The sequence below is a fragment of the Camarhynchus parvulus genome, chromosome 2 (assembly GCF_901933205.1).
Source record: "Camarhynchus parvulus chromosome 2, STF_HiC, whole genome shotgun sequence".
Taxonomy (NCBI): Eukaryota; Metazoa; Chordata; class Aves; order Passeriformes; family Thraupidae; genus Camarhynchus; species Camarhynchus parvulus.
Window position 1 is genome coordinate 77,360,126 of NC_044572.1, and position 14,458 is coordinate 77,374,583.

The 14,458-nt window shown below is 39.7% G+C and overlaps 1 protein-coding gene across 1 annotated transcript in view; it reads left to right on the forward strand.

Annotated features, from left to right (window-relative positions):
• The window catches only part of MYO10 (myosin X), a 162,939-nt gene that overhangs the window by 100,370 nt on the left and 48,111 nt on the right, over positions 1-14,458 (forward strand). Inside the window, exons 10-19 of the mRNA XM_030943561.1 lie at positions 1,782-1,911; positions 2,844-2,962; positions 3,687-3,833; positions 4,017-4,117; positions 4,339-4,405; positions 5,587-5,679; positions 6,408-6,476; positions 6,656-6,738; positions 8,187-8,295; positions 11,036-11,116. Of these exons, the coding sequence (XP_030799421.1) occupies positions 1,782-1,911; positions 2,844-2,962; positions 3,687-3,833; positions 4,017-4,117; positions 4,339-4,405; positions 5,587-5,679; positions 6,408-6,476; positions 6,656-6,738; positions 8,187-8,295; positions 11,036-11,116 (999 nt within the window). The remainder of the gene's footprint in view (positions 1-1,781; positions 1,912-2,843; positions 2,963-3,686; positions 3,834-4,016; positions 4,118-4,338; positions 4,406-5,586; positions 5,680-6,407; positions 6,477-6,655; positions 6,739-8,186; positions 8,296-11,035; positions 11,117-14,458) is intronic.

Below are 14,458 nucleotides of genomic sequence, written 5' to 3' on the forward strand. Positions count from 1 at the left end.
ACAGATATATATGCATATGCATATATATATATATACATATACAGACAAATACATATACGTGTGTGTGTGTATATGTATATATATATATCACTGGTTTTCAACCTGAAAGCTTTGCCCAATTCATGTGGTATCTACTGGGTGGAGTCTGCAGTACAGCACACAGGGAGTGTGAGAGCACCTGTGACTCTTTAAGTTGCAGCTGGAACATGCAGTTGTATGTAGTAACTTACTCAATAGAGTTATGAAAACATAAACACAGATTAAAAACCCGGGTCCTGATGGAATTTCTCTGAATGGCTTTATGTTCTCACCTCCACAGCAATTAGTCCATACTGACCACGCTAATTGGGTATTGTAGCACTGAGGTGATGTGTGTTAGATTTTAAAAATCAGATAAAACATTTGGTTTTATGCCCTTCACCGAACTGTTTTTGCTTAGTTATGTTAATCTTTTTGCCAAACTGATGAACTAATTTCTAGTGGATGCAGCAGATTTTTTCAGTGTAAAAATCCCTCATCTTCTATGGCAGAAGGAAGTGTTGGAAACGTTGGTAACTTACCTATATTGTAGTCACATGCTGAAGTTGATTGTCATGACATTTAATTGGTGCTAATCATGCCAGGCCACGCAGACCATGAAATCAGCTGGCCAGGTGATGTTTGCTTGCTGCCTGCAGCACGGGCAGGCTGAGAGTGGGGCTGCCAAGCTGCATTCCCAGAGCAGGAGGTGGGCAGAAACATCCCAGCTCACCCTCACCTGCCTTTTCCTGTTATAGTCATCTCCTTTGCCTGCTTTTATTGCAGTGTAAGTCTTGGAAGTGTTACTGAAGGGAAACTTTTTTATAGGAGACAGGAAGGAACAGCACAGTGCGCAGGGCGATGAACTTGTAGTGCTGCTTCCCTTTGGTAGTGAGAGGTCTTCTTTACCAAAGAAACTTTCATCCATTATCTCTACCCTGCTTTGAATTGTGGGATGAGTCTGAGGCTTTTCCATTTGTAATGGATGATTTATGAAAGACAAAAGGTGTCAAACAACTGCAGTGACTATAACATGATGAGTCTGACTGTAGGGGCACAAAACAGTGATCTGGTCTCAGACAGGCTCATATTACACCCAGATTTGGAAAGTTTGGTCATTTCAAGAGGCACAGAGTTACCCCCTCTGTGTGAAAGGAAAGCATGTGTTCCTCTTGTTTTAGTGTTTCTTTTAATATTTTACTATTTGCTCTTCTCCTCATTTATGTAGTTGAGCCTTGATTGTTGCCATATTGTTTATTCATAAGTTCAACACTTTTTGTATAGATACTTTTCTTCTTCAGTTTGTCTGGAAGTTGTCAGATCACATTGGTAAGGTGCATGTTTGGGCACAAATGATTAAATCTTACATGTTGCCATGTTTTCTCCCCCATGCCTTGTTACCTACAAGGCCAGTAGGCAAATTCTGGTAAAAACATGCAGGAGGTAATCAATTAATAATTCAAATTATAGTAATTGCATCTGATGCACAAACTCAGCAGATCATTCCAATATTTATATGATTTTAATGATGAATTTGAAAGCAAATTACAATATCATTACCACATCAAAATGAAATTTCTTAAAAGCAGAGTGATGCTTACATGTTCCAAGATGTCCCAGTGATGCCTTAGAGTGTATTCAGTTTGGGATGAGACCAAAGGAATGGACTTGAGCCAGCTCTCTTTTAGTCCTGACTTGCTTTCCTAAGGCCTCCCATTTTTGAGTCTGTGCATGTTGTTGAAGAAGCTCACATGTCATTCCAGACTGCAATGGAAGTGATGGAGTTCAGCAGGGAGGAAGTACGAGAAGTTCTGAGGCTGTTGGCTGGCATTTTGCATCTGGGAAATGTTGAGTTCATCACTGCTGGAGGGGCACAAGTGTCCTTTAAAACAGGTGAGAAGGCTGTGCATCCCAATCTAAATGTTTCTTGGGGTTCTGAAAGCCTTATTTGTTGTTAGTATATCTGAACATGGCAAGGACAAGGAGTGAAAGGGTTTAATTGCTTTTTAACATCTGTAAATGTTGATTAAAATGTTACTTTGGGAGGATGGGGTTTGACAGATAAGGCAAAGTAGTCTGCTGCTGAATGCTAAGTCTTAATTTAGGAAGACCTTGGGCACATACTTATTCCATTAACAGTAATGAAATTCTATTTGAATCTAATTCCTTCTTTGAAATATTCTCAAGCTGATAAAACATAAGTGCTCAAATACATTCCCTAACCAGGATCTCCACTGAAAGTATCTTTTTTTAGAGCTTTCAGTGTTTCAATTACATATCTGAAAGAATGTGTTGGTATGTCTAAAGATTTATCTGGTGGGCATTTAAAATGTTTGTTTAAATATGGCATTAGAGAGTAGAATTATGTACTGATTTATACCACATTATAGCAAAACTGAAGATTGAGGTATGCGTGGAAGAAAAATGTCACTGGTTAATCCTCATCATCCCAAGGAAAATGGAAACACATTCATGTGGACAGAGAGTCAATTAATGTTTGTGTCTGGAAAAATGTGTTAGTAGATTAAGTTCTTGATGTAGCATTAAGAGGAAGATAAATACTTATGACTTACTTGTGATGTACTTCTACTACTAATTTCCTTCAGTTGCATATATTTATGCCTTTTCATGAGCAGCAAAACAGTATCCTAGGATTTCCCGTTGTGTTTTCATGTCTAATCCCTGTCATTTCAGGGGTGTCTTAAATGGTGGTGGTAGTTGTAGTAGTAGTAGTAATAATAATAATAATAACAGTAAAAACCAAATTGGTTTCATAGCTTTATATATTTAAGGACATATTTGTGTTTGTCTTCCTCTTTCACCAGCCCTGGGTCGATCTGCTGAGTTACTGGGGTTGGATTCCACACAGCTAACAGAGGCATTGACTCAGAGGTCGATGATTCTCAGGGGAGAAGAAATCCTAACACCTCTTAGTATACAACAGGTAAAGACATCTCAATTTTGACATGTTTTTAGGGTATTCGAAAGATGTCTTAGTCTTCAAGTCTGCAGAAATCACTGATCACTCAAGAACAGAAGCTTAGCTCATGCATCAGAGTTGTAATCAAAAGTATTACGTAGATTGTTTTGGGAAGGGTATAATTTCTTTAGATCCCATCCTGTTATTCTGGCCAGAGCTCATAGCTTGTTCCTTGTTATTTTTATGAACACTGATTACTTCCCATTTTTTTCAAATTCTAATCATGTAGGCTGATATTTTTTTCACTATGGACACTTGTGTCAGGGGGATGTTTTTTCAAAATTTTCAGGAGAAATATTTTTATAATTTACAAGAAGACAATTAGAAATAGGTATGCATACCATTATGTTTCCCTCTGGCAAAGGATGAATAAAGGTATTGCTTCCTACACTTCTCTTTCCTTCCTCCACATCTGAAGTTTATAATTTCCTAGTTTTTTGAATGCTTTAGCCCTGAAATGTAATTTTAAAGCCACATTTTAAAGTACAGTTGTTTTAAGTTAAACTGTTAAAGGTCAAATCATGATGCTTTGTAAGTGTTAATACAATTGCTGCCAAGCTACATAGGAGTAGGGAGCTGCTTGCATTATGCATGGTTTTGTGCTGTGCTAAGGACACTGACCAGCAGAGTCTTGTCAGTTCTCAGTCATGGCGTGTTTGATGTGTTGTCTATTCCCTCTTTAACACAGGCAATAGACAGCAGAGATTCTATGGCTATGGCACTTTATTCTCAGTGTTTTGCATGGGTCATTAAGAAAATCAATAGCAGAATCAGGAGCAAGGAAGACTTCAAGACTATTGGAATTTTGGACATATTTGGATTTGAAAACTTTGAGGTAGGTTTCAAAAGCTTATTCAAATGGATTGTCTGATATTTATGCTTTATTTATTTATGCTTTACATATTTTTGTCATCTTTGGAACTTGATTTTTAAAGATGTTATTACCTAACCCATTCCCTTGCTTGCAAAGTAAAATACTTGAAGTGTATGCATTTTTGAAAATTTCTTGTCTCTTTAGGTAAACCGTTTTGAGCAGTTCAATATTAACTATGCAAATGAGAAGCTTCAGGAGTACTTCAACAAGCACATCTTTTCCTTGGAGCAACTGGAATACAGCAGGTAAGAGAGAGAGGAAAAATCGGAAAGAATCTTGACAATAATATGTTCACTTGAAGTCTTAGTTTGCAGCTACCTTTGCTTCCTTTGAAAGTCTCTGTCTGGAGCTGTGTATTTATAAAAGCAAGATGATTTTGCTGTAATTTGCAAGATATATACACCAGCTTCTCTTATTTCTACAGCTAAAATAATTTCAATAAAAAGGCCCACTTTATTTTCCTTAGGGAAGGACTAATTTGGGAAGATATTGACTGGACAGACAATGGAGAGTGCTTGGATCTTATTGAAAAGGTAAGAAAGAATTGGATACTGTTACCTATTTTTAGTTTTTTGTTCTGAGGTAATATTTGTTCTGAGGTAATATAAAGACAAATGTCTTTAAAACATTTGTCAACACAAAGAACAAGTGAAGAAAATGGTGAATGTTGCATGTTGAAATAGCAAACTTTTAATGAGATCATTTCCATGCATGGCTGTGTTAAGGATTCTATTGTGAGCTCTTTTCCTTGCAGCAACTTTTCCCCATGTGTCATTATATAAAATAGCAATATTTGGAGATGGTTAAAAAGATCCACTTGATCCATGCTCTCTCTTGCCATCAGTGCAAGGCCTGCTGTGTGTGTTATCTCCATGGCAGGGTGTGTGACTGCCGGAGTTCAGATAGGCACAGACACGAGTGGCAGCGGGCAGGGGATCCAGAGGGCAGGACGTGACTGCAGTCAGGGCAGGGTGGCTTTTCAGGAGCTGCTCTGAGCCCTTGGGAAGTGGCTTATTAAAATGTGCACCTGGACAGCTCTGTTTTCCTGAGAGGCTGTTATCAATCTGGAGCTTGCTGGACACATTAATTAACTGTGGGGTAGCTTGCTTTGTTTACCACCTCTTCTAGCATGAGATGTAGGGAACATCAAAGGAAATCTCAGAGGTACGTGTAAAGCAAAGGGAGGTTGGTTGTGCTTCACCCAGGGTGAAGTTAAATTGTGTATCTTTTGCTCTGCCTCTGGGCACTGTGGGTGCTAAAAGTTTGCGTTGGTTCATCAACTGGGTGGGTAATTATATGAAAGAAACTTTTTTGAAAGGCTGTTTTACACAAACTCCTCAGACTTCTGATCATCGGAGATCTTGGAGGCTGGGGATAGATTCTGGGGCAATGGCACTGTATGCATCTAAAATCTGCTTATGTCAGGAGAACTGATTCTTCCAGTAGCTTGTTTTTCTTTATTTTGCCCACTGATCATATACTCTATATTTCAAAAGGAGCATTACCAGAAAAACAGGATTACAGTCACCTTCAATAGTGGAGTTTTAGTTGTGTATGAGTGGTTTTGTGCCTCTTTGCACAAAACCACTCATACACAACTAAAACTCCACTATTGCACAAAGCAACTTCAAGGACTGTGATTTTTCCAAACAGGAGACAACAGCTGTGTCCCTCCATGCACTAATTCATGTTCTGCCTCTTTTTTCTGTTCTAGAAACTGGGACTGCTAGCACTCATCAATGAGGAGAGCCATTTTCCTCAAGCTACTGACTCCACCTTACTGGAGAAGTTGAATGCCCAGCATGCTGTATGTGATGTTTTGCTGATTTTTGCTGTGCAAATTATGTAGGATCTCTTTGCTTTGGTAGAAATTCATGGTTCAAACATATGGGTGCCTTGTTCTAGAGGCTTTTTTGGATGGGATCCTACTTCCCTGGCAATCCATCTACTTTGTTGACAAGGCTGAGTTGGTTCCTGGAAGAACATATCCTTGTTGCTGTTCACTTAAAGGTTTCTATTGTGGTGAATAAGTCAAATTCTACTCTAAATGAGAGCTCTGTCAATCTGCAGTAGCTCAGATTATTTAGCTCTTCAATTTCCCTTGATGTTATAAAGCATTCACCTTGATGTCATTTACTGAAATTTTGCTGTTTCCTCTGTCCAGATTAGTGTTACCTTTATTTGTGATACTGGAATTATTTTTCACGATTTCTGGGATGCAAGCATATTCACCAATCTTCATAACTGCCAGTTTAAGACAGAGCCTTCTGTTTCAAAGTGCCTTTTATAGATGGCTCTGCCAGATGGGGTTCAGGTTTAGTATAATGCCTTTTTATGTGCTATAAATCTGTTATTACTTCATTTGAAGCAGCCCAGACTAACAAATCCTATTATCATGAGTTGCTTGTTTGCTTTTGGAGCACTAATCTTCCAGAGAGTTTACTGGAAGACAATGGTCTGTTTAGGTATGGGTTGAGAGGATTGTGTGACAACCCCCTCCAAATATTTTTCTCTTTTTTTTCCCTGTCCAATTAGAACAATCCTTTTTATGTAAAACCAAGGGTTGCCGTTCACAACTTTGGAGTGAAGCACTACGCTGGGGAGGTAATTTCTTTATTTGCTGAAATTATTCCAAGCAGAACTTTCATTAGCTTAATTTTCCCCCAAGGCTGCTCAAAATTAACTAAAGCACTCTGTTCCCTCAGCACTTTTTACAGCACTGCTCTTGTGAGAGGTGCCTGACTGTTTGGCTTGTTGTTTGAACCAGCTCTGTTTCCTTCTAGGTCCAGTATGATGTCAGGGGGATCTTGGAGAAGAACAGGGATACTTTTAGAGATGATCTCCTGAACCTGTTACGTGAAAGCAGGTAAGTTTCTGTGATTTTTGTTAAGGACATGATACTAAGGGGTGTTGTATCAACTAATTCTGCCAGGGTTGAGTGCTTAATTCTGATGGGGTTTGAATATGTTAGATGTTGCATAGCAGCAGACCTTGACAGACCTGAAAGGAGCACAGAGAAGAGCATATCATATCACAGAAATGAGCATATCAGAGTTGCCTGCAAGCAGCTCTGACTGTAATCGGTTCTCACAAAGTTGGGTTTACCTGCACTGTACTATTGTTGCTCTTCAGTCCAGGGGCATCCTAGAGAACTAGCTTGCTGCTCTGCAATGAGTAAGGATGCTGGAAGGTGGTCGTGGTTTTTAACTGTTTCTGAGTGCCTCATGGGCAGCGTGCATGTGTGAGTTTTTACTTTGTGTTTGTGTTTCTGGCATTCCCTAATTGGTTGAACACTTGCTGTCAGAGACTGCCATATAGCAATTGCTTTGAAGGGACAACTTCTATTAAGATTTATCTGACTGAAAGTCTGAGTTTGGATGCCTTTAGTACCTGCATATCTCATGTCATTCTGCTGTGTAAGGTCTGAGAGTCCTTATGGTGGTACCCTGTGGGCTGTGGTGGTACCACATCCCTTTTTGTAGGTGTTTGGTTGAGACTCCAGGACACACAGAGGAATGGCAGAAGAAGAGGGAGCTGAGCCTGGATGTTGCTGTCTCATCTGGTGCCCTCCCATATCCCATCCAGTCATCCTGTTTTGCTGTACAAGTTTCTTGTTTGTAAATCCCTTAAGCCCTTCTGTGCCAGGGAAACAGTTAATAAGCAATTCCCTCTCTATTATTTGTTCTGGGTTTATGACATTTCTGATATAACATCTGTCAACTGAGGTATCTAGGCAAAAATATTAAATGAGTTAGACTGAGCTGGGCCTGGTTTTGCTTTTACACCAACATCTGTGTGGAGCTTGAATTAAAATGTCTGTGTTTCAGTAGAATTCCTAAGAGGAGAATACCCAACTGATAGGGTAGAGAACAGCATGCACAGCTGTTATCTGAAAGTGAGACTTGCATGGGTGCTTGTTTTGTGTTATGTCCCTAAACAAGCTGGAAGTCTTGTTTTTTAGTCTTTGTTCAGGTACAATTCTGGTTGCAGTCAGCTGCAGTTTTGGTTGAGTGAAATGCAGTAAAGCCTCCAGGACTTCACACTTCATTTCCCTAATGATGTGTTTGGAATTGAGAAGAAAGAACCTGCTTGTTTTGGGTTTTTTTTTTGTTTTTTATCCCCTGGATAAATTCCACAAAGGCAAAATCTATTGTTTATTAAAGATTGTGGAGAAAATAAGCAAATAAGAGAGAAAATAAGCATGTTTTTGATGGTGAAGCTTCTTGCTAAGAGACTGCTTTCTTTGCATTCTACAATGGTCTCATAGTCTGTTAAGATACACTTTAGAAATAGTATTTTTCTTTTCCATTTCAGTCTTGATTTCATCTATGATCTGTTTGAGCACGTTTCAAGTCGGAACAATCAGGACACTCTTAAATGTGGAAGCAAGCACCGAAAGCCTACTGTCAGTCTCCAGTTCAAGGTCAGTTAATGTGTCAGCTCTGCTCGGTAGCTAATCAGTGACAGACAGACTCTGGTCAGTAAGGAACAGGTGCAGATTGAGAAAGGCAAAAGCTGAGCATGAAAACATTGCTGTCTCTGCTACGATGCTGCCGTTGCTGATTAACTGATTGACTGTCCTGGCTTGCTTCAAGTAGGCACTAACCTTTCCATCACACCATCCCCACAAAACTCCTGTTGCCTTCCCCACTTGCCTATTTGTTCTTATTTTAAAGCTCATCTGTGAAGTTAGTCTCTCTTGTCCTGATTTGTCTTTATAATCTAAATCCAGCCACAAAATCCCACAAAGCTTTACAGCAGTGCCTGCATGCTGAGAAAAATAAGTGCTGAATAAATACCTCATTAAGGTGTTGCCTTGCTTTAACTTAAAGTTTGGAAGGCATTTTTGTTAAACACATTTTTATGAGGCTTTATAGCCTCTCATCAAAAATGGCACCAAATTGAAATCTAGCATAAAGTCTATCTGCAAATTATTTAAAAGGGAAAGATTGGCATGGAACATCTCCTAAATTGCATGAGTACAAGTCTGGATTAGTTGCCTTTCATTTAGTTTGAATTAATATACATTTGCAGAGTTCATTCACTGTTTTTTAAAGAAGAGCAGACTCAAACCCCTGAAGGGCAGATTTTATCCTAGTAGACTATTGCTAAGTGTTGGGCAGAACAGCAAGGAGTGTATGCTGGGGCACACACAATATCTTTTATTAAAAAACACTGATGTATTTTCGGGACAGCTTGCTTGTGCTACCATAACTCATCTCAGAAGTATCCATTTCTTGTCATGAGATGTTTTTGCTAGTTTTCTGGGATAGCTGAAGGTACTGTTTCCACTTGGTTATTTCTAGATGTGCAAAGTAGACCTTTAAAATGTTAACCTTACAAAAACAGACCATATTTTTTCACTCATTTGGCAAGGTAGAACAAAGTGTAGTAGTCCTTCTGTTCTCTGTCAGGGGCCCTGGAAAACATAAGGGTGATAAAACATGAAATCAAAACATTATTGCCTCTTATCTAACGCTGCAGTAACTGACCATTAACCAGCTGGGCTGCTTTACAAGATGTTGACCTTCACATCATGCTTTCCCCAGAGAATTAGGTTGGGTGTTTTTTTACGTGCTTTAAAGCCTTACAGGGATTAGTCTATTTTATTTCAACTGAAGATAAGAACTTTGCCTTCACAGTTTTATTCTCATGATAAATTGGTTGACTCTTCTTTTCATTTGATGACCTGCCTAATGCAGGCCTGGGGGTGCACACAGAAGAGCAGAGTTTAGATACCATCTGTTTCAGCCTGTTGATTACCAGGGCAAGCTCCAGATTAGCTCATCACCTGACAGTGACTTAGAGGCTTGCAGCGCTGTGCAGAATCTGCCTGGCTGTACCAAGGTGAAAGTGAAAATAGTTTAAATAATTTTTGTTTAGACTGACCAACTTTTCCAATCTGCAAGTGGGAGCCTGGGATGAGAGAATTGTGCACAGATGTGTAATGTTCACACGGGTTTGATATGAATGAAGCCTATACTTTTCAGAGCTGTAAATATTTGTCTTTACACAAAGATTTTTGTCTTTGTATGTTCTGTTTAATATTTGCTGCCCAAGTCCCTGGTCCATAGGCTGGCAAAGGCAAGCAAACCAAGAACTGTCATTTATGTTCCCAGTTATTTCGCTGTTTCCTCACTTTGCCTTGCACCACTGTGTGCGCAGCCATAACTCTGCCTGCTGCCTTTTTCACTGCATGTTCAATCACCAAGTGCTTGGTCTGCAGATTAAAGCAAGAATTTGTTATAATAGACTGACATTGACAGTTTTGCTCCAAGACATATGGCAGGACACACAGTGTTGCTCCTTTAAAATGTGCACTTTCTGCCTCCTTGGCAGCCTCCTCTATATTCTCTCTGCTGCCTGGCACAAAGTGCCACCTTTGAGGGGTGTAACTTTACCACTGCTAACTTCGTGGGCTCTTCAGAACCTGAGCTCCTCTCCTGTACAATCATTTGTATCTCTGCAAAGTAAATGCAAGACTTCAGTTTAAAAAGGTTCATCATGCTTAATGATACAGAATGAGGCAAGTTGGAATAAGATACGGAATGATGGCTCAGGAGGGAAAGGGGCGGATGTGTAATTAAAGTAATAATCATAAAAAGACTGAGGGATTTTGTGATTTTTATCTCCAGGCTGAGGTTAGACTAATAGTCTGATGTGCATTGGATCATTCAGAGTTCTAAAACTAGGAAAAAACCTGTTGTCTTCAGGGAAGATAGAAAATGAGTGGGTTTGGGGTGGTTGAAATGAAAAGAGGAAATCTGAGTTAGTGGATTTTACCATAGGCCCCTTATCCTTCCTTTGACTTGCTCAAGTTTAGCTGTTTGGGAATGTGGATCCTAAGTCTTAAACAGTCATTTGAAAGATCCCTGAAACAACAATTTGGTGTTGTCCTTATGGACAGTTTTCTTCATATCAATCTGTGAGTCTTGTTCATTGTTAAACGGTAATGCCAGTGGAAGAAGGGAGCGCACAGGAATTGACCCCATCCCTGTGGAAGCAAGAGCTTCCAGGGTGCAGTAACTTCTGGTGTGCACCACTAGGTGTTGCAGTTAGATGCTGTCTGCAGTGCTGAGCTGCAGGAGTTCTTGTCTGGGGTTATGTTGCTTGTACAAAAATTCAGCTTGTGAGCTACTGTCTTCTCTCTACCTGTGTTTCAGGAATCACTTCATTCTTTAATGGCGACGCTGAGTTCTTCAAACCCTTTCTTTGTTCGGTGCATCAAACCCAACGTGCAGAAGGTAAGATTTTAAATGGTGTCCATCTTTTCTGTACATCTCAGGCCTAATCTTTTGCTACCTGTCTGGTTATTTACCACTGTGTGAAGCAGAGGGTAGCATTCTTCACTGATTTTGTAGAAGACTTTCAAGGGGAAGGCACTGGGAAGGACTTTCGAATTTATTTTTTTTTTGCACATGGATTATGCATCTCTTTAATAGTCATTGCCCACAACTCTGATAAATGACTGGCTCTAAGAAAGGTTATAAACAGAAGGTAGAAGGCTGCACTTCTTGTGTGACAGCTCTGTGAGAGCCTTTTTAGGGAGAAAATATCAAAATCACAAAGTTTGTTTTAAGACACTATAGGCACTGATACAGATGTGTATAGAAAAACTGATATGAATTACTCTCTTGTCAGACTCTTGGTCTTTCAATTTATGAAAATTGTACATGCTGGATGTTTTGTTCTGTTTCAGATTTTTGTTTTTAAAACAGGCTTACAATATCAATTTGTCTTTTGAGTTACAAATAATGAAAGGCTGTGTCAAGATTTGCCTAAATACATTGGAGGGCTCTCTGGAAACAAAGTGGTGATGGTACAGTAGTCATTGAAATTAATATTGCTAGCCTGATTCTAGTATCCTGGGGTTTTTCACATCTGTTTTGGGCATAATAGACTGTTATTCATTATATGGTCTGCTTTTGTCAAAAATACACCAGCCAGAGGTGCTGGTAAATCTCATTTATGGTTTTCACATGGCAACTCAGAGATTGGGGACTTTACTATAAATCCATATTTAGATGTTCTATTTTTCTGGGCTGCCTTGCTAATCAGGGTGCCATCAAAACAAATGTGTGGATTTCGTTGTAGATTTTAGTGCCACCTGGACAGTGGACATCCTTGACTTTACATGTTTTCCTTTGCTGACGGTTCTGCTATTTGTGATGTGCCAAATAACATGCAGACTTTGGGCACCTTAGCAAGAGGAAGCAGCCTGGAAGCAAATAAAACCAACTTTCTGTGTCTTGAGGTGTTTGGTGCTCTGAGGTGTGAAGTCAGCTGAACCCACGTGGATGACAGAGCCCTGGCGAGTAGCTGGGATTTGTGAGCTTGCATGTTTAGCAAAGTCTCTGATCACAGAAGGAAGGCAGTTTTGAAAAGCTTCCCTGCTTCCCTGCTCCTGTTTCTCTCTGGAAGCCCCATGACACTTAAATAGAAGGATTTTGGTAATGAACACTCAGGTTTTCCTTACCTGTCTTTTCATACGTCACTAATAAGGCTCAGCTGCACAGTAGCAAAGGTACAAGGATTTGCAGTGATTGATGCAAGAACCAGGCACTTGTTGCATTTCCATAGCAAGGAAAACACTGAGTTCCCACTCCTATGTTCCTTGTTCTTCCAGTCTTTTCCCACTAAAATGCTTCATCCCTGACAATTTTGGCATGTTACTGTATCTGCACATATATTTTACTACCACTAAAACACAATACTCACAGAATTAGCAGCTGTGCAAGGAGAAGAAGCTTGAGACAGTCTCTGGGGGCCACCTCTGACTTCAGGAGTGCAAGCAGGAACAGTTTGGGAAATTTCTGTAGACAATCCATTTCAATGTACATGTAAAATCTCACTGAAATCTTATGCAAAAATGGTTGAACTTGTTTTGCATTTGCCTTTATTTGATTGTAAATTTAACTTGAATTAATAGCTTTACTAAATAAGAAATACTGTTTGAAGAACAAGAGTCAAGTGTCACAGAGCTTCTCTTTTGTAGCTGATTCAGTAAAAGACTTGACTGAAAATGAAAAGGAAAGACATATAAAATGCTTGTCAATGGCATTCTTCATTCAGGGAAGTGTTACCAAAATGCACCTTTGGGATTCACTGTTGGAAGTTTTGCCTGCTGTGTGCTGCTCTCTGTCCCCCACTCCCCGTTGAACAGACATAGTAATCGTTAGTGCTGACCTCGTGACATTGGTGGTGTCTCTCCTTCTGCAGCAGTGCAGGTACTGCAGCAGGCACAAAACCAATGTTTGGCTGCTGTGTGCCTTTGCTGGATTTGTAGGTGCACATCCCATTGAGCGATTTGCAGTTTATCCTCTCATACAACATGTCACTTCTTTTCAGCTAGAAAAGGAAAATAAGGTGACTCAGTTTGCTGTGAACCAGCATGGCTCAGAGACACAGGAGCTGTGCATGGACTACCAGGGATCACCTGACTCACTGTACAGGGCTGGTTAGGAAAAAAAAACTGCTTGAAATATTCGAATGAGCTGCTGAAGTGGAGTAAACTTGGATCAAAAGAAAGTAAAGGTCTTCACTGAGCACTTTCCTCTGTGTTTTCCATCTGCAGTCATGGTGATATGGAATGATAAATGTCACTCGGAAGGTACTTAAACAGTGCTTGCCAAATACCTACATATGTGGAAGAAAGGGATGTTTTACTGGTTTTTTTAAATACACAGCATTAAAGGAGAGCTGGACTGGAGAGATTTGTCAAGGAGAGAGCTGAAATTGTGTTATTGGGAGCAAATCCTCTCCATCTACTTGTTCCTCTTTGGATTGGATACAAATAGGGGATACACCTATTGGTGAACATCCTTTGTAACTGGAGGGGAGGAGCTGGGGGAACTCAAGAAGTGTGTTTGAATTCTGTAAGTGAATGAAATTAAGCAAATAGAAGTCAAATTCAAGCCTTTGAAAAGCAGAATGTATAGCAAGCTACTTTCTCTGCTGCTCTAGATATTGAAGCGTATTCATGTTGGTAGCAGATGTGATAATTTACAGTAATTATTTCATTGTTTTAATTTTTCTAAAGTTCAGTTTTTAAATATGTTGCAGTGGAAAGCAAAAACAATTCAGCTCAAGCAGTAAACCACTGAACATTTACATATGAAAGCAGGTTCTACACTCATTAGTGCAATTTCCTAAAGGGAGCGCATGGAGTACGTGACCTTTTGTCACAAGACATTTCGGCAGGCAGGCCTCAGACAGAAGGACAGAGGACCCATTAATCTTTGGGAGACCTCAGAACAATCAGAGTATCTGTTTTCACAATTTCCAATCTGTTCTGAACTATCCATAACATGGAAACTTTTCCACTTGGTATGCTTAATGAGTGTTTTCTGCTAATGAAGTGTCTTTCTCCTCAGCTCCCCTTATCTTCGCTGCAGCTGGCAGAACTATGTATCATTTCATCCCTTTGAACTTTAGCACATCTTTCTCTCTCTCTTGGTTTCATGTTTCTTTTTCTGTCTCCTGTTTTATTTGATAATGATTCCTCCCTGCAACCTTACCTTTTCTGATCTCTGTCTCCTTTTCTTCGAGTGCCTTAAATTAAAAAACAAACACCACCACAAAAAAAA